Genomic DNA, 20,148 nt, shown 5'->3' on the forward strand with positions numbered 1-20,148 from the left:
ATATTGAACTGAGTCTATGATTTAACTATCTGTATTTAGATTAAGAATCGACATAACACTTTGATAAGTCAAGGTTTGTATATAACAGCTATATTGAACTATTTCCATGATAGGTATATATTTAATGGGATGTTCTACCTGAAACGAAACCGTAAGTGCAGTATGTAGTCTCCACGGCAACACTATTGAATTGTGTTTATTGTTCTTAATGGAGTAGCGCACAGTCAGGCTTCTGCCTTTTCACTTTTCATCGTCTGTTTGAACCGCTAAATAGAAACAAGTATCTCAAAGCGAATGAGGAACTTGGTTATTGATTTGATTAAAATTGGGACAAGAGTCAAACGAACTTATTAGATCTTTGACTCATATTGTTGTCACTTTCACACTTAGTCCTATTAATATACTAGAATGTATTTACAAAGAATAGCTGGCTAAAACTGAATGATTAGTACTATGTTTACCTTATTTCCAATTTATTTTTGCAGTCTTTTAACACACTTATGCCAATTTCTTAAACTAACATTAACTAAATGTATGTTTGCCAAGATACTTCACGGACTACGCACAACCGAAAAATATACAATCAAAATTGATAACTGGCTAGTTCGCCATCTTTGTTTAATCATGTAGACATGCTGAACAATCAAGCAACGTCCATAACGTTATTAATACCGAGTTTTATGGGAAAGGAAGGGTCATATAGCTACTGTCAGAGTAATCATTCGTACCTGTTGTGATCAATCTAAATTATTTTGTTCTAAATGAATAGGGCAACGAAATTCATGACTGGAACGAGATATGTGGCCGTGACTTCTGGATTACACACCCAGTGCTCTACAAACTGAGCTACATAGCCCTTTGCTCGTGGCGATCTCTATATACATGTATACCTTGTTAAAAACACTGAATACCCTGTATACACGGTAACCGGTGATCACGTCCATGTTTCTTTCGATACAATCTAGGAAGTTATTTCAAGATAACTTTACATTTTTATGCATTTAAAAACAAATTATCAATGTTTCTGCTATCACAGACTTCCGTAAATTTTTCAATAAATACAGTAACTGATCTTCAATAAACGATATAAACCTTCCAATATGTTAACAAATGTTTTACGTAGCTGTGTGTTGTAATCTTGTATCGCAACGACAGGAATAGAACGTATACATGGCCCAGTATGTCAGTTACATAATGTTATATCGTGTTATTATACTGAAGTATCATTCACTTTATTAATAATGCTTATGTTACTGTTCTTATTTGCACAGAGAGGATTAACCGATACATATTTTAATTTCTATTCAGATAAGGTTGTAGCTGCAACGTCAAGGTGTAATATTGGTTTAGATAACGAATAAGCTTAAAATCGGTATTGGGTACCTACTTGAAATATAATGTTTCTAATTTTTAACAACAGTTTTTTTGTTAGACCCTATACTATTGATAGTTCAGTCACCACTTAACATGGAATTATTAATCGTGCATTCACCAGACATGTTAATAATTGTCACAAGGCAATGATATTTCGGAACTGAATTTAGAGTCAAATCTTTCAGTTTGAAAAGTAACTCCAAAAGTAACATCTCTATTACTTCATTGCAGGTCAGTATTCGAGTTGGAGGGCCACTTTACGGCTTTATACTACTATAACTATAACTCAGTTAAAATGTAAGGCTGGTGTTCAGTTTGACTGGTCTATTTTGTCGAAGACTACTTTAGCCATTTGCTGTCTTTCGAAGAAAATTGCAATCATTCGGTTATATTTGTATATGGTCACCACAGGATAAATGTAGTCATGACATTCGGCATGTAGGCATGACACACAATACAGCGGCAAGGTATGAACGTTTACACCACTGTGTACAATTTCCCATTGCATATATATCAACTGCACGACTATATGTAAGGTATCAAACGATTATATTATATGTCGTAACCCTGGATCAACCTCGAGACAGTTTCTATACAATACAAAGGCCATGTTATTTACATAGACCTAGCTGTGTGAACAGTTGTTTCCCAGCCATACGTTTACCGTAGGACTTCCCACGCTAAGTTGAAACCTAAGTCAGAGGTAATTAATCTTAAACTTGAGCCACAAACCAGAATAAAAAAGCAGAAAAGGTTGGCATTTTACAAAGTAAAGTGTTAACCACTGTTTTTTAGTGAACACATTATACTATTAAAAGCGAAGAAAATGTTGTTGGCAATATTGAGTCAGATTGGCTAATTAACCAACATGATACGTTCCGGCAGTAATATATGATTTGTCCACTTCACTTTGAAAGGTAGAATACAACATATTTATTAGCAAAAACATGCTTTACATCAATTAAAATTGTCCAATTCATATCACTGGAACATATTATTTGGCCAAATATAAATTAAACATAACTAAGTTCCCTTAATGAATGGATTGATCGAAGGGCACATTAGTTAGTGCTACCGATAAGCAGTGCTACTTGTGCATTCACAATGACTTGAAAACACATGTTTATAAAAGAACATTGTGGGGTATTTGATGTCAAATTCAGTTATAAAAAATTAAGAAATATTATAGTTAACCTACAAAGACTGATGTCTTAGGCATAAACAAAGATGTCGGAGCAGCAGTAGTATCTCCACGTATTACTAAGACCATTCAGAATATCAAATCAATCAATTACAATGAAGCATATCTGAACGTAGACTATGTTATACTTACATATGGCCCCACCGTATTGTCCACAAATGAGAATGGTATTCTTTTTTTACGTTGGTTTTTTTTTTATTGATTAAAACAAGTAGAAACTGGATTCGATTCACTGTAACTCTTGGTTATTATTGTAGGCTATGTACTAACGCTGAGTCATAGGGCGCCACGCTCGTTATATATAACATTGGGTAACTCCAGACAGGTCATGGGGAATTCCAACTCAATAGAACCACACATATGTCAGTTGTTATACCTATAAATAGGTACTCTAGCATTTCAACGTTGTACAAGGAATGAATACAGCGGTTATACATTCACAGTAAGTTTACCTTCACAACAATCGTCAAAAGTATTACAAATATGCATATATACAATACAATGGAATTATAGCTCTTTTGTCGGAAACGAAGAAAAGTGACAATACGCACATGAAAGAGACAATTAGTTAGTCAGTTGGAAAGCTGACCCGGGGGTCACCGGAATTTTAATAAGCTTTGCTGACGTCACAGCATTTGGATTTGAAAAGGTAATCGTTCACTGAGACGCGATGAATAAATGTGTGTTGTTTTCTTTACAACCTAATTCTGAGGTCTACTTTACCTTTAAAAAACTAAGAAAAATAGGTGTCTGACTTACCACTAGCAATGAATTCGAACAGAATGACTCAAAGGAAAGCCTAAAAACTCTCTGTTGTTATTGTATGTACTATGTACTAATGCTTAACGTGTTCCATTTGGCGCAGATCAGTCTTGGATAATGGTGGGGACGCGTGTCTGTTCTCTGATACTACTAAAGCGGAGCGCGACCAGGGGTTCGCGCGTAGCGTACAAGAATTGTTTGGGCAAATATACCCCCCAGATCGTCGGAAATAACACTTCCCAGACCCAATGATGCTGATGATGATGAAAGAAGGGAAATGCATGGGCGTCTGCAGGAAACAAATCAGGGGACAAATATTCCAAGTAGACTTTGTATACGATGGGTCTGGGGTCCTCTCCCAGAAAACAATTATAGACTGCCGTTCTTTTATTTAATGACAGATGCAGTGCCTGTAACAACTGGTAAGCAGAGTTGTATATTTCATTTCAAGTTTGTCTAACTAGCCATACAATTCCAAGCTCAACAGGAAGTATCCTTAACAATATGATTCTATATATTTTATGAACATAATTCTACGAAAGAGTTTGATCAAGTTCTAACTATGAATGAATAGATTTAGCCAAGTTAATGCATGCATTTTCGTAGGTTTTCCCTCATTTAGTAACAGGAGGTCAATATTAAATTGTTCTTTTGTTACGAGAACAATAAGAATGAGGTAATCAAACTCGGTATTAAAACATAAGTTCTTGATATGTTCATACCGTATGGCAGACGATAGCTAGTGCATGCAGTCGTAATACCAATAAGGCCCACATTTTACAGTCATTAACGAAACGGGCACTTGTATCTCCCATGGTTATTTGCAGGAACGCTTTCTTTCCATGTCCACAGAGACTCTAAATACAACACAAAAATCAGAAGGGCGACAACCACGGCAATTAGAAAACACATGGGTGATAGTAGCTGGTGCATTCGTGTTGATTTCCAGTTGCATGTTGGTCTGTGGGTGTATCGCAGTCAGGAAATTTAGATGTATGTAAAAGTGTTGTCGATACCTTTGATATTTAAAGTTAAGGAACAGAAATATTAAAGCAATTTGTATGATATATATATATATATAGACTTACGATGCCAAATAATGTCGTATTGAGTCAAATACGATACAAAAACAATATTGAAACAAGGCGTGGAAGCATTATCCAGGGGTCACCATGAATTAGTCAATGCGAGGTGATTTGTTATTTGTTGTAAAAAAGTATCTTTTCCTCCGTACTTTTAGCAAATGACGCACCATGAATTAGGCAATGCGAGGTGATTTGTTATTTGTTGTAAAAAAGTATCTTTTCCTCCGTACTTTTAGCAATCTTATGTTAAATCAGGGTGTATTGATTACCCATAAACTATAAACTTTTCAATAGTTATATTATAATAAATTCACTTGGCCTCTCAATGACTTGAGATCACTAGCATAGGGGTCCTTAACACAACTAGGTTTTCTAATTTGATTAATAATTATGTTCACAAAAAGGGAATAGTAATCAACGTCTGCGTTACTTACCCTCACTGTGGACGGATTAATCCAAACATACATTCTATCTCTGTCCGTGTACAGTTTCAGTAACAAAAAAACCGCCAAGGGTGAGTATTATTTAACACATTATATTGCAAATTGTTCACCCCTCCCCCTGTCACTGTTATAGTTTACTCTCGAAATACTGTATTATATTTGTTTATTTTGCTGTGGCACGCAGTCAAATTACCATTAACGTTGATGATACAATCCAAAAGTTATACTATGCTTTTCATTCATTATTTTCCGTTTGGTTTAGAAATATCAACTCAAGTCATCAAATGAAGGCACTCGATAAAGACGAAGTAAGATATATTTTCATGTCATGTCATTTTCTGAATTCGATTAAGGGATATTGAGAATCTTATGAACGTTGATTTTATTTTAAGCACGAATCCATATCCAATAAATAGGACACAACTTTACAACTTTACATGTGGCTGCAATCTTGTTCACATGCAACAATTCAACAATGAATACCGGTGCCCTCCAAAGTAAACAAAAATATGCATTCCTTTGTAAATTGTTAACAAATTGATGATTTTTGCTGGATTTCTTATGTAGATTAACACATTATTTCAATATCATGTATCACATACTTTTTTTCACCATGACTACAATTTAAATACATATGAAATAAAAACTAATGCAGTTGTATGAGATAAAACATGTACTTTATTATGTTTTAGTTAATCGAAATGAGAGACTCACAGAAAGGAAGTAAGCTATGTTCTTAATGTTCTTTACATCTTTATAACGGAACCGCCAAGCTTTAAACTAATGTACATACTAAATATTAAAGTTTATTATAGTTACGATAATTACAGATAATTTGCATTGCTATATTAATAGGTTATGACATGTGTTATTTTGATACGAGAAGAGTATTCGTGTAACTTCACTGGTTATCGATACTGATTTCTGTAGCAGGAAAGAATTACCAAAGATACCTGTTGACGAGGAAAACTCACAAAACTCCCACGATTCTGGAGGAAGTGAACCTAGTAAGTTTAGTCAATACAACGATAAGTAATTTAAATGAATCAATTAAACAGATTCATATCATTTATTACACACTGTCAGCACTCAAAAGAGATACAGATAAAGCTTGTCAAGATTATGATCTCCCCAATATCTATAGAAGGAAATGAATACGACTGTTTGATACTTATGCCATTGTGTTATACAGTCCAACAAGAATAAATTGACACTGAGGGTTATATGGAGCCACTGTGTATTCATAAATACTGAGTAATTACAAGAGATAGACTCCAATAGGTTATTTGTAGAACTATTTCGTGTGTAATTTGTATTTTTTTCTTGGTTTAGGACATTTTCCTCTTTCGCAGATTATTATTCTACAGCAGATGTAATTTCAGGAAAAGATCCCCAGATTTTGAATGAAAATGATATTTCCATCATTATGAATATCAAGATGGGAGAAATTAACAAAAGATGGATGGGATCTATTAATCTTTCTAATGAGACCAATAAGTTTGTTGTAGTAACAACTCTAACAGGCTAGTCACATTATGATATGCACTTATTGTACTTTTTCAGTTTCAAGGCCACGGTCAGATATTATATAATACAATGTCTGTATCGAGCTTTTGTGCAACAACGGTGAATTGTTGGCAATGGTGTTCCTTTTACACATCATTTAACGATGAGAGGGGATAAATCGATTTGTGTAACAATCTGAACTATATATTAATTTGTGACTGTTTATGGTTCTGTTTTTAGAAAAGCTATTTATAAAGAAAGAAATTCATTGGGAGGTTTTCAGCAGAAAATGTCTCGAATTACCAGCATCGAACCATCTAGCGAAGATTGAAGCAATATCTATCCAAAGCAGTGAGTTATTATTGTCCATTTATTATAGATAAAGTTATAGTATATTGTTAACCTATATTTAGGTTTAAAAAATAAACAAAATTATGTCCATTCACCCATATTTGTACTGTTTTTATCTGCAAACTTTCCCAAACCCCCGAGTGTGATATGCCCGCCAAATAGTATAGAAAGGAATGGAATAGATCAAGGAGCTGATATGATCTTCTGGTCATAATAAATATATGAGAAAGAACCTGAACTATTCATAACCATCCAAATTAGCTGCTGAGCGATTCCAGAATTGTAGTAATTATATATTATAATTATAAGGTTTCTTACGCTACAATACTTATTACATGCAGGACATTTCAACATATGAAAACTTATTTATTATGAACACGTTTTCTTTAACTTAGTTTTTGTTCTTTTTATTTCTTGTCTTGTTCAGATAAACTGTTTCTTATCAGTGAGCACTTCGTCTGTGAAAATATGCACAAAGTCTTGTCACGTGACACTAAAGATGAAAAAAGACTACTATTGTTGTAGTTCATTGTAAGTTCCTGACGTCATCAAACACATAGCAGGAGTTTTGGAAGGAATGGACGATATAAATACGTTCGGGGTCAGTAATGATAGAAACCTTTGCACTCAAAACGTAACAACATTAACAACGTTTTTTTTCCATATAGCTGTCTGATTATTGAGTATTATCGTCAACTTTTTTTGTTATAAACTTAGAAGTTTGCTGATGACACCAAATTGTACTCTGAGGTCTCTTCCAAAAGCGATTCTGATAAGTTTCAAACGGATTTGGATAAGGTTTTTTCCTGGTCTCAGGGGTGGCAAATGCTTTTTAATATTGATAAATGCAAGGTAATGCACATTGGTAGTAGTAACCAAAAGTGTACATACAATCTTAATGGTGTGGAGCTACAGGAGGTCTCTGTTGAAAGAGACCTAGGTATCTACATTGACTCATCTCTGCAACCTTCTAAACATTGTCTTGAAGCTGCTAAAAGAGGTAATAGGGTTTTAGATATGATCAAGAGCAACTTCAGTTTTCTGAAAGAGGACATCGTAGTTAGGCTTTATAAGCAGTTGGTTAGGCCTCATCTGGAGTATGCTTTGCAGGCTTGGAACCCATATTTTGCTAAGGATAAGGAAGTACTTGAAAAGGTCCAGAGGAGGGCTACTAGGATAATTACTTCCTTAAAGAGTGTTCCTTTTTATAGGCGGTTACAACTGTTGAATCTCACCACACTGGAGCTTAGGAGGTTACGAAGGGACTTGATCCAGGTTTTCAAGATTGTGTATGGTTTCGTCAATTTTTCCTTTACCGACTTTTTCATGTTTGCTAACAGTAGTTGTACCAGAGGTCATTGTCTTAAACTCCAAAAGTCGCGTAGTAGGATTAATATTCGGCATAACTTTTTTTCTAATAGGGTTGTGAATGAGTGGAATGGTTTGCCTGAGATGGGTTTAAGAATGCTTTGGACAAGCACTTTAAGCATTGTAATCGGATCTGAGTGTTTGTGTCTTCAGTTTTTTTTTCTCTCTCTATAGGGTACTTGATGGGGACTGAAGTGTCCCTCCTGATCCTTTTTTTTCTACTAAACTAAACTAAACTTATCTTGATTTCGTAAATAATTTCTAAGTGAACAACGTGTTAACACTTTGTCTCATATTACTCATTTGTGCTTCTCCACACATGAATCAAACTTATTGTTTTTCATCTTTGTTTATTTCCTTCACCCTGGCCTCGAAGGACAGGTCAAATTATTTGACTTCTGTCTGGCTCGCGATGCACCGAAAATAGCTACTCTTAAAAAAGAAAATATAGAATAAAAATGTTTAATTTGAATATTAATTACAAGATTAAGAAAAAATGTTTTCTTCAATCAACTTATTCGTTATTCCGTAATAAATCTTCCAATCACTCATTGATTTAATCGACCGAAATATTAAAATCAGCATAATCTTCCGGTAAAAATAATATATCCGAAACCGATAAACCTGTACATATAAACTGACTGCGGCTCTTCTTTGGTATAGTACTACACGTTATAGGCTTGTATGGTCAAAGTTGATATCGATTTTTTAGATAGTTTTTTTTAAAACCATTTAACAATTATCTGTGTCATATGAAATGTATTAAAGAAATAACAAGGTCTAGGATGTACTTATATCACAGAGGACAACAAAAACACGTTAACTAAACATTCAGTGTGATTGCTTTTTATTTCAAAAGTTTAGATTATATTGGATAGTAGTTTACAATTTCATACATGACATGTTTGCGTTTTTTAACTAATGCAGTTATAGCATTACCGTATATGAGATACATTTCTCCACGCTCGTTTTAACAATGTTGTCATTGATATTTTAAGAGAAATAAAACAGTCGCCATTTTCCCGTGTAGCTAACTGAAACGGTGGCTAATAACAATATTTCTATTGAAATTAAATATTTACTTTTTGCATCAGATTCGTTCCGTGACTTTGAATCAATTTCCACCTGAAATGTTCATGTTGAATCAGTATACAGAATCCAGTGACGTGTGGTCTACAGCAGAAGTAATATAGGAGATTATGAAAGCGGGTAAAGCAAACTAAGTTCTATCAAACTTAAGGCAGTTGCATAAATTATTAAGTATTTGTAGTATATTACTCAATTACTTACAGGGATAAAATCTTGTTCGATTGTTGTAATTATAACTGTTCTCTTCGACCTTCCATTCATCAATTGAGAGCAACATTCGTAGCTGTAAGTATTCATTACTCATCTTTAGAACAAAATTTCAAAAATCAGTCCATAGTCAATGGCGGAACGAGGGTTATTGGTCAAGGGGGCGAGAATGGTCTGTATGGGCGCTTTCGACACTATCTAAGCGGAGCGCCACCACAGGTTGGCGCGGAGCATACAGATAATTTTGAGTTAAGATACACCCTAGATCGCCGGAAATGACCCTTTCCGGGACTTTCTAATTTGCAGATAAACGAAGAATAAATAGGTATCATCGCCATTTCTGATAACTCGGAAGTTTAAATGGGTGTTGGAAGTACATGTGCTTCATCACAATCCCTGTGGTATCTTTGTGGGTGCTCATGTTTCCGTAGCCCTGGTACAATGCCTGTTGTGCCTATTAGGTATTTTGGACCTGTAAATGCCAACAAAACCACATCTTGTCAGAAAATTATACACCAACAAAATGTGACAAATGTTAATAGGTAGATGAGAGCGCAAAAAAAGTCAATAATCGCGAATAAGTAAAAAGTGGTAAAAAGCTGAAAAGGGCGCCAGCAGTCCATTTGAGTCCGTCGGGGGGGGGGGGGCATCCGCCCCTGACTGTATGGACGCTCCGCCATACTTTGACATATAGTCTGCTTTGCTCTTTGAAATATTTCAACTCAGGCTTTTCTTGCAAAAACGTATAATGAACTAACAAGGCACTTTAGCTAATAGTTACTTAAAAGTTAATGCTAATTCTACTATGTTTATCCTGATTTTATATCTACAGTACGTACTGATATTATCCCTTAACAGATATTTGAGAAACTCATCACGGACAGTTCTTACGAGATACCGATACCTACGACGTATTTACCTATGAGAGCCCGTGATACCGCTCAACCTACCTATGTAGAGCAAATCTACCATGCTGGAATGTGAACTGGGTGTTGCAGGGCTCTGATATTGGATGTCATTGCTGGACGGTGCGGTATCTGGGGAGCCCCGGATGCTGCTGGAAACTGGAAACCAACCTTTTGGGGATATGAAACTAGTCATTATTCATTCTTATAAAGTCTGAGACGTTATTTGTGGTGCGAAATGAAATTGAAACTAAGCTGCATGTGCATGACGTACAGTGCACCGTTATATGAACATATCCAACAAAATAGCCAGCTGCAATTAGGTCATTTAACTGTAAAGTTAATCATCGAAATGTATCCTATGGGAGTAGCAGTGCGGCCAGTCGATCAGTAGGTGGGTTTTCATTCTCTCATAGGAGAGAATGATGGTGGTGGGAGCGAAGCATTGGAAAAGAGTAGGCCATTTTGAATATACTTTAATTGATTGTTGAAAGAAAATATAGACGTACTTAATATTGTTATACAGGATATAACGTTATCTGAAGCTGCTTGGAATAAACAACACGATTAACATAATATGACATGTGACATGTAAATTACCAATAATGGATTCCGTGTCTGATTTAACATAAATATGTCACATGCAAAGCGTTCACACCAAAAAGGCTATCAGACGAAAACCTGTCATTCTAAAAAGAGATCGTGATCAAAAGCGACCGTTCAAGACACCATCGTTATAAAAGCTGTCACAATAACAATTAACGAACCAAAAGGTGTATTTTATATTTGTTGTGATCATTTTACTTCATACGAAATTAACTTTATCTGATTATTACAAATAAACAAGCACTGCTTATCCTTAATAAGACGGCAATTACTAACAATAAAATTACCAGGAGTCTGTTAGTTCCTATAGTAATAGTAAGAATTAAGAAGAACGTTATTACAGCTGCTACTCGGTGCAAATTCTCTCAATACAACACAAACGTATACTAATTGTCGTATATGTTTTATTATATACATTTTATCAACAGACTAGAAACTAATAAAGGTTAGGGGGAAATTAATATGTTAATTATAATAATCGTTAATAGCCACAGAAACAACAATTACACAGCGGTGCTTTGAACTAAGAACGTCGTTTCGTCCTGTTTACTCTTTATCCACTTTCCTTCTTCAAAGTGTAGGTTGAAGGTCTCATCATCTTTTCTGCGATTGACTGCGAAATAAATGACAACCATGTTTACATTTATTATTATCCTCTCACCATGTACATATTTAGTTTGATGTTCCAGTCGTGAATATATTAGCGTATAGACCATCGGTGAATTTAAAAATGTGTCTTTCATTAACATTTTAACCTTTAACGGTTTACTTTGAAATTAGGTGACAGGCACATCTATCGTGACAGTAGTATGAATACAAGTGTTTCTGAGTATTTTGTTTTATCTGATTTGAACCCTATCTTTGGTCTCACTCATCTCGTGATCGTGAAATGGCCTAAACACTAAATTCATCAGTAACAGAAAAAAAACAGATGAAACACCAAGATATAGATTTATCGTGCTTAACGTACGTTATTCGTCATTCTGTAGTTGAAATATCCTTACCCGAGAAAAAAACGGCAAAGTGCAAATTTATTCTGAAGCTGTGGTTACATGAGTAACATACATTTTGCTACCATTATTACGGTGACTATTACAATTGAGTATTGGGGCTATGGATCTATGTATATTTAAGTGAATCATTTTAGACAGTACTCTGAATGCACTGTATATTACGTGACTTACCAGTAAGCTGTATTTCTCCTTCAGATGTCTGACTAATTGAGCTCACTTGAGTTTGGAAAATGTCTCTGGTACAACGCTGTCAATGAAACTAGTAAAAAATGAAACTAAATTTAGAGGGCTCATTATTTGAAATGACTGCATTGTTCAAGTGATAATTTAAACAAACTATCAAATCATATCTTCAAAGTTTAGTAACCAAGGGCTTGGCCTGTTTGGCCAAGATAATGTAGGAGAAATTAATGTGGCACTATTATTTTCAACTAATAATTAACTTTGTTAACGAGAAAATTAATTAATTTTGAATAAATATATTGTTTTAATCCAATTGTGGCAGGGATAGATATGATTAGAAAAATTGTATTTGTATTGTATCGCCTGTGCTTCTACTTTATTTAAAGGTTAAGTGTGGATTGCATTAATGGTTCTAAACACACAATTCAAATCTAAAGTTTTATGTGATTAATAAGTGAGGTATGTTAGAAAGAAATCTCCATCCAGTAGAAAGTTGTAAAAGAACGGTTTTCCTGTTTTTTATTATGCAGTCTTTCAACGTCTTTCAGATTCAGCCTACATTCAGATATTGAGTCCTCATACTGTTATCGATTACATAAAACGTATCGTTGGCCACCAAAGGCAAATATAGTTAATATTTCTATATCAATTCGTATATGAGAATGAATGTCTGTTGTAAATCATCGGTATCGTAAACCAGCTAAAATGTTGTGCATATTTGGGGACAGCGTTTAAATGTATTGTAAGAAAAGTACAGTACGAAATAGAACAGATTTTATTACTTTCAGTTACCGACAGGTCACAATAAGCACTTGTTATTTTGACATAAAAATTGAAACGAACTTATAGCCCTGTTATACGTCCAACCTAAAACTATCGGGAATGTTAAAAAAAAATCTTTAAAGCCTAGATCATAAGAATTACTTACTTTTATACTTGATCACTTACTTCATTGTTAAAGTTTGGGTTAAAAATCTCCTTATGAGACTGGTGAACTGTTGATCTTCTAGCCAACCATTCTGAAACGTCAGCTCCTTCTCCACGTTTGGTAAATTACAGCTATCCAATGACGGTGGATAACCATCACGAAATGTCAATGTACTGACCGTAATCTGCTTTAAAAATAAAAGCATTATTGTTAAGAAATGTTACTTTGACAAGTTAATTTCGTTCAAACGGCCGTAGCGTTCTCTAACGTAAAGGTGATATGTTTATGACTTTGTCAGAATGTTACGTGTACTACTCTGCTGCGGCAATGGGAAGATTGGAGTTGACCTTTTCAACCAGGCATCCATATATTGTGAGTCGTAACTTTCACTTTATTTGGGGGATATGACCACCTCTTGTGCAAACAATTTTCAAAAATATATCTGTCTCCATATGTAGAATGTGTATTTAATTCTACTTCTTGCTTGAAGTTATGCTGATAAATTGGAATCATAGGATTATATTGCAACAGGTATTCCTTACTCTGGACTTGTATTACTTTGTATTAAATTTTGAGATAGCAGCAACCTAATTAATTTGCTGACTGAACAAAGCATAATATCAATGGTGACATACTTACGTTTGCTCCAATGTACCTGGTACACAAATCCTTCACTAAGCTCATATTATCTACGTTATTGTCATTCGTAAACACCAGGTCCTTTCCATCAAACCTGCTTCTCAATTGTTCACTTTTCAACTCATTCTTACAAAATTCGAATAATATCCATAAGAGCTGGAAGTGTTTAGTTTGACTCAAGTGTATTTTATCATTATCAATTTGTAAAAGACTTCCCGTCAAATTTGCTATCATTCTCGTTGAATCTGTCTTTGTTTGCAACCTATTTTGGTATTTCGGTATCAAATAATTTGATGCGAATGCATAAAACACTAGAGGACATTTTGTAATAACATCATGGTTCTTTAAATTTTGACAATGATTCTTCCAAGACGATTCAATGGATTCCGTTAAGCTTGAATCCTGAGAAAGCAGACGGCTATCCTCACCGATATCTTTAGTTTCTTTGAATTCATTGACGTTCAACTTTACCATTTGCTGCAATATAGTTTTTCTTTGTTCCTCGTTGAAACCATACAATGCAACTTTCCTATACCATCTACTAAATGTGATGGTATTTAGTTGACGACACGTTACCCAGACTTTTAACTTCTTGAAGTTTTCTAAATTATTTAGCATGTAATTTTCTGCAGATAAACTGTTAGTTTTGCTTTGTGTGTCAATTTCTGAATTGCCTTTTTCTAAATCCGTGCTATCGTTGGATTCCAAAGTCACGTTAGAAAGTCCATCAAGATGCAATAGACACTCACGCTCTTGCAAAATACTGGAAAGAGCCTCAACTGATTGGAACCGTCCATCCATAGAGTTTACCGCCTCTTCCAAAATACATGCGTTCCTACAGAAAGGTTTGAGTTTGATATATATCACGATTATATTTTGCAGAATTTCCCCTTTGGCCCACAATCCTGCCACGTGCTTAAATAAATACGTCTTATCAAATCCTACTTTACCGGTAAATATTACACAATCACTGTTGTTGAAGAATGATTCCTTAAGTATATCGTCACTGGTTGCACCCTCTACATCCTCCTCTGAAGTCCTAATCGCGCAATCACACACCGCGTAAGAGGAATTAACACCAACATTGAATTTCTTCAAATAGTACTTCTTCAAGGCGTCATTCAATGGATCTGTGCCAAGAAAACAAAATATCAGTGATTACGTAATTATTATGAAGGCTGCTTCGATAATATTTTAATGGATGTTTTTTGTAAGGAATTACTGTCTTAAGCTGATAAAAATACTTATTTAACAAATGTATTGATTAACTTCATATGTGTCAAATGTAGTTAACCAGTGATAAACTGCTTACTTAATTTTATTGTTTTCTTGAAGCATGTAAGAACTTTAAGTTTACAAAGGCGATTCGTCAAATTGATATATCTGACAGAAATTTTCATGTCATGCGACAAACATGTGTACTACAGTTCTTTAGCCATAACTAGTAGTTTGTTTTTCATTTTCTAGTGTATGATAACAAAAAATGCACCTGATCAAAGTAAGTCATATAATGTGACTTCAATGATTTAACAACTGACGATTTACTCAGAGATAAAGTCAAAGTAGAGGAGAAAATTTACTAATGGATGTATTCAATCTAACTGTGTAATGTCGGGTTATCATTATATAGTTACGAAAATTGTAATTTTGTTCTAAGTTTACACCAGACATCTAATCTATACCAAATAACAAAAAAGCAATACATGTTAAAATTCTGTTCTCATTCATACCGCGGTATTTTTATTTGGAAGCTCAACTGAGGATGCATATTAACATAAAAAATAGTTAATTATTTCTTGTTAACATAAATACCATAAACAGGTCTATGTGAATTAATATATGAATGGTACACACTTCTGAAATTTGGTTCACAATTTATCCCATCCACGGGGATATTCAGGCTCAAGACATTGATATTTGATATTAATACATTGATTAGATAAAACAAATTGAAAATCTTACTAAAATTCTCTCTTCGATGCATCATCCATAAACAAAAACAAACTAGCACCATAGAAAAGATGAAGATTATGATAATGTAAACGATTATGACCAGCGTAGATAACGGAAGGACTGGAACGTGACGAGACGGTACCGAAGCTGATGGAAGTACCGTTGCAAAGTGATCATCAACACCGTCTTCCGACGGACATGGATCTAAATAAAGAGAACACATCGGCTTGAAATGTTAGATTATTCAATAGATGTGCAAACACATTGTGAATGATTAAAGTAGCAAAACAAATTAAAGATTCCTCAAGTTAAAGCTAGGCATATTCAATTATGTGCAGAGTAGTTTCTTTTTTTCCAAAACAAATACTACCCATGAACTTAACTTAAATTCTTAGATGTCACATTTAAGTTTACTCGACTATGGTAGTTTCATATTCATCCATTAAATCTAATTCAGAAAGAAGTAGAAGTATAAAGCAAATACTCTGTATTTAAGTTCAAAATGTTACACCAGTACTTGGTTAACGACAAAGTAAGAATGCCTTGTGTGTTCAAGTTTATTTGATATCATTATAACAGTTAGTAGATGATCAAGACAAACTCACCAGTTTTTAATTCAATATTACTATCAGAACGCTGCATAAAATGTACATCTCCTTCGGCCAGGCATCTGATTTCTGCAAACCCATCACAAGCTGACACTGTGTATTCGGCAGATATGTATGTATTCCATGTACCAAATACATTACCAACGTGTGAAATTAGTTCTTTTGGTGTGAATTGGAGCCTGTTGATGTTAATTATCTCCCATCGAAGAAATAGTTGAGGACGGGATCCGCTAACTCTACGTATTAGCTTACCAGTTTGTTTTATCCGTAGACCGCAACTGAAACATGAGCTACAACCACTTATTTTTGGACATTCCTGCTGCGGACGAACTGAAAAAATATAATCACTTATTCAATATCATACTAATACGTTTCAAGTTCATTCAAAATTGTTAACATGCGGTACATAAACATATACATGCATATGCATAAAGTTTGGTTTAGACTGAAATACCTTAATTGCTGAATTGTCTTCTTTCTTCAATAATTTAGTTTTAATAAATTGCATATCCCTCATAAAACCGATAGCTATAACTGTATTGATTGATTTTGAAAATCGAAATATGTATTGCAACATTTGCTATTAGACGATTGCCTGATGCTTTAAAATACTAACGGACTTTTAGAGTTAGTATACATATGTTGTAAATAATTATCACTCCATTTGTTCCATACTGTGACGGGAATGTCCAATACGTGGAGATTATGTTCAATGACAACAATTTTTATTTGGAACAGTACATGTTACCTATTATTTGTATGGTGATTTGTTCTTGGTGGAAATTTTCTAGCGAAAAATAAGTAACAACGGTGTAATTGCCTTCATCTTCTAAATGCGCATTCGAAATTAACATTTTGCCTTCAAAATTGATATCAAATCGAATGTCGTCATATAGTGTGCCAGATTTTTGGTCATTTGCTAACACCAGGATTGGCATTGTACTGGATGGAGGTCCGTTATACCAAAACACCTCTGTTGGCACTTCAGTTGAACGCACCCAATCGTTGCATTGTGACCCTTTTCGATTTGATAAGTTGATTGGCAAGCCATTTTCACACCTATAGGCAAACGTAATAAAACCTCTAACAAATTCATTATAATTTTACGAACAATTGATTATATATATTTGATTTATTGAAAACCCTGTCGAGCCTTACAACTAGAATGGCAACATTCTAACGTTTATTTTCATCACAAAAACATAATAAATAGTGTAATATTTCATGCAATGTTACTGTAAACATTGACCAAGCTACTGATATAACTAGTTAAAAACAGATCACGCTTCGTATGAAGCAACACATCATGCCCATTTATGAAGACAATGAACAAATATCTCGAAATCTTTGCTAATGTCAAATTTACTGATTTGTAATATAAACAGAACTCCTCTGCAATATAAGCAACATGTATTAATGTATTTATGTCACTGACAGATGCTTAATTAAGATTGTTATTCCTTGGTAGTGTGCTAATTACGAACGTCATCATTGATATCATAGAATACAAAGTAAGTTATACTCACCTATGAAAGTATCAATTACAATGAGCAGGAAGAACCACGTTTTGTAAGTTGCATTAAAACTCTTCATTTTCATATCTATATGGAAGAACAATAAACTTAGACAATTAGTGTTTGAAATAATAAGAATATGTTGTAATCGTATCAGTTTACTAGGACTGTTGTCAATGTATTATTTGCAGTATTGACGCATTGGATGATTTCTTACATAAAATCAAGTTTGGTCAACTTACATGTCAAGTAATTTGCAAGATCACTCAAATAAAAACATCTACCCAAGCTATAACTGTGGCTGAATAATTGGCTAACAGAAGTCAAAATTCCAATCGATCACTCCTTAATGGTAAATAGATAACTTGACTAGACCGTGGTACCTTTTAATTATATGTTATGCTGTGTTACAATACTTTATTTAAAAATAACCTCCTTTCAAGATGAAATATGTTGCCGCCCACACAAATCAGTAAATATAAATGTACTTAAGTGAATAAGATGATATCTTCACTTTCATATTACCAATGGTTGACGTATACTCTCCATTACTTAATGCCAGTTCTGTTACCTTTACCCCCTGATGTTTGAAAATGAACTTTAAATCCATAGCTTCAGTACGTTTTCATTGTTCTAAGACAAAAAAATAATACAACTTTCCGAAGTTGAGTAAGATTGGTCAATAAGAGCTTGTTACTTCAATTACTGAAAAATGAAAACTCAAGTCTACCGTCGGATGTGATTCAAGTCAAGTTGTTTTGTGATTTTTCACTCGATTAAAGTCAAGTCAAAAGAAAATTAGACTATGGGCGAGCTGATTTGTAGTCAATGACTTGACGTGTACATCGAAAATCTTGAATTCGTATTTTTTAGATACATGATGAGTGATAAGTATTTGCTCATTAATAAGTTAGTAGTATCATCAAAGCGCAAACCAAACCAATATCATTGGTTTACATAATTTAAATAAATGTGATTTACAACCTATTCACTGGTTAGGACAAAAAATGTACTTCACAATGCTGAAGACGTGGGACAAGCGTAAATATGATATAATTGATGCACTTTATTGATTACACTTTAGTTGATAACAAATGTTTTTATGTTATTACATAACATCAATATCAGTTGTGAACGTGACATCATGATGCTTAAGGTGTCACGCTGTCTACACGTTTCCTTGGAAATATGTAGAAAATATCAAATTACGACATCACGCATTATTACTATTCTAGGACATCTCCCACACAGAGCTATAGTTTTTTATAGCTGTTGGGAGTTGTTTGGAACGAACCACATTATTATTTATTTTCTAAAGATGTTCTGTGTCTCCCTTACTGGTCAAATAACAAGACGTCGTAAATCAAACTAATATTAGTTACATAAATATAACATCATCAGTACACTTATGATTAATAGATTTCTTTTCGTATCCCTTAGCCAAATATGGTTTATTTAAGTTGCTTATATAGTATGTTTCATGCATGATTGTCATATGTTCTGCATTTAAAACAGTTATTTACTTGTCTATCAAAGGTATTTTTTAAACCTCTGCCTCAATGCGTTTTTCTTGCTATACAATAACATATTGTTGAAACGTCATTAAACCAACATTTGGGCAAAATGCATTAACATCATTTTTAAGCAATTAATACATATTGCCATGCTGTCTTGGCCATCATTCCATAACAGATGTAGCTACTGTAGAGAAGCGGCAAAACAAGAATCATAATTTAATTTTAGATTTAGAGCAATGTAGGACTATCTGTGGTTTGAGTTCTTTTAATGCAACATTGTGATGTCAAAATGGAGGTCTATTACAGGTAGCCGTAGAGTCATGCTGATTTTACTTTCATAATTTACTTCCGCATATCAAACTGCCTTAGATTAAAATTATTATAATCAATCCACACGTGCAACTGTTAAGAGCTAAAGGTATCGACTAATGAGAATGTTTTCGTCCGTTCAAGTGCTATTTTTCTTTTTGCTTACGCTTTTTCTTCTTGTGAAAGGTTATTATTATTGGCAATACCGATGTCATAGTAATATGTTTTCTTATCAGATTGATTCTCTCCCTTTTTTCATGTTTCAGGAGAGACGCGAGATGACTTTATTTGTAGCAGTAAGGAAAGCTCTAAAAATAGTAACTTTGTCGACTGTAAATGTTTACGCAATTCTTCAAATTGTTTAATTTGCAAAGCGCCAAAAGAAGGAGATAACGTTTCGTGGTACAATGACGGAAAAGAATTGATCTTAGCTAAGGACTCGTTTGCAGTATCCACACAAGAAACCGTTGAGCTAAATAGTTGCAGCTTGTTAAATTATTCCATGAAGATAACTACGCCCTGTAGTGAAGAAAACCAAGCGATGTACTCTTGTCGCCGTAGAAATCTGACAGTTACGAAGTTCTTCT

The 20,148-nt window shown here is 34.1% G+C and overlaps 1 protein-coding gene and 1 long non-coding RNA gene across 2 annotated transcripts in view; one reads left to right on the plus strand and one right to left on the minus strand.

Annotated features, from left to right (window-relative positions):
- Window positions 1-4,179: 4,179 nt before the first annotated feature.
- The window catches only part of LOC139977300 (uncharacterized), a 31,206-nt gene continuing 15,237 nt past the window's right edge, over window positions 4,180-20,148 (plus strand). Inside the window, exon 1 of the mRNA XM_071986586.1 lies at window positions 4,180-4,330. Within this exon, the coding sequence (XP_071842687.1) occupies window positions 4,180-4,330 (151 nt within the window). The remainder of the gene's footprint in view (window positions 4,331-20,148) is intronic.
- On the minus strand, window positions 16,382-17,881 carry LOC139977668 (uncharacterized). The gene is made up of 3 exons (XR_011796629.1): window positions 17,748-17,881; window positions 16,970-17,280; window positions 16,382-16,551 (listed from the first exon to the last, which is right to left on the minus strand). It is a non-coding gene; the product is annotated as an uncharacterized lncRNA (long non-coding RNA).

This window comes from Apostichopus japonicus, chromosome 12, assembly GCF_037975245.1.
Source record: "Apostichopus japonicus isolate 1M-3 chromosome 12, ASM3797524v1, whole genome shotgun sequence".
Classification (NCBI taxonomy): Eukaryota; Metazoa; Echinodermata; class Holothuroidea; order Aspidochirotida; family Stichopodidae; genus Apostichopus; species Apostichopus japonicus.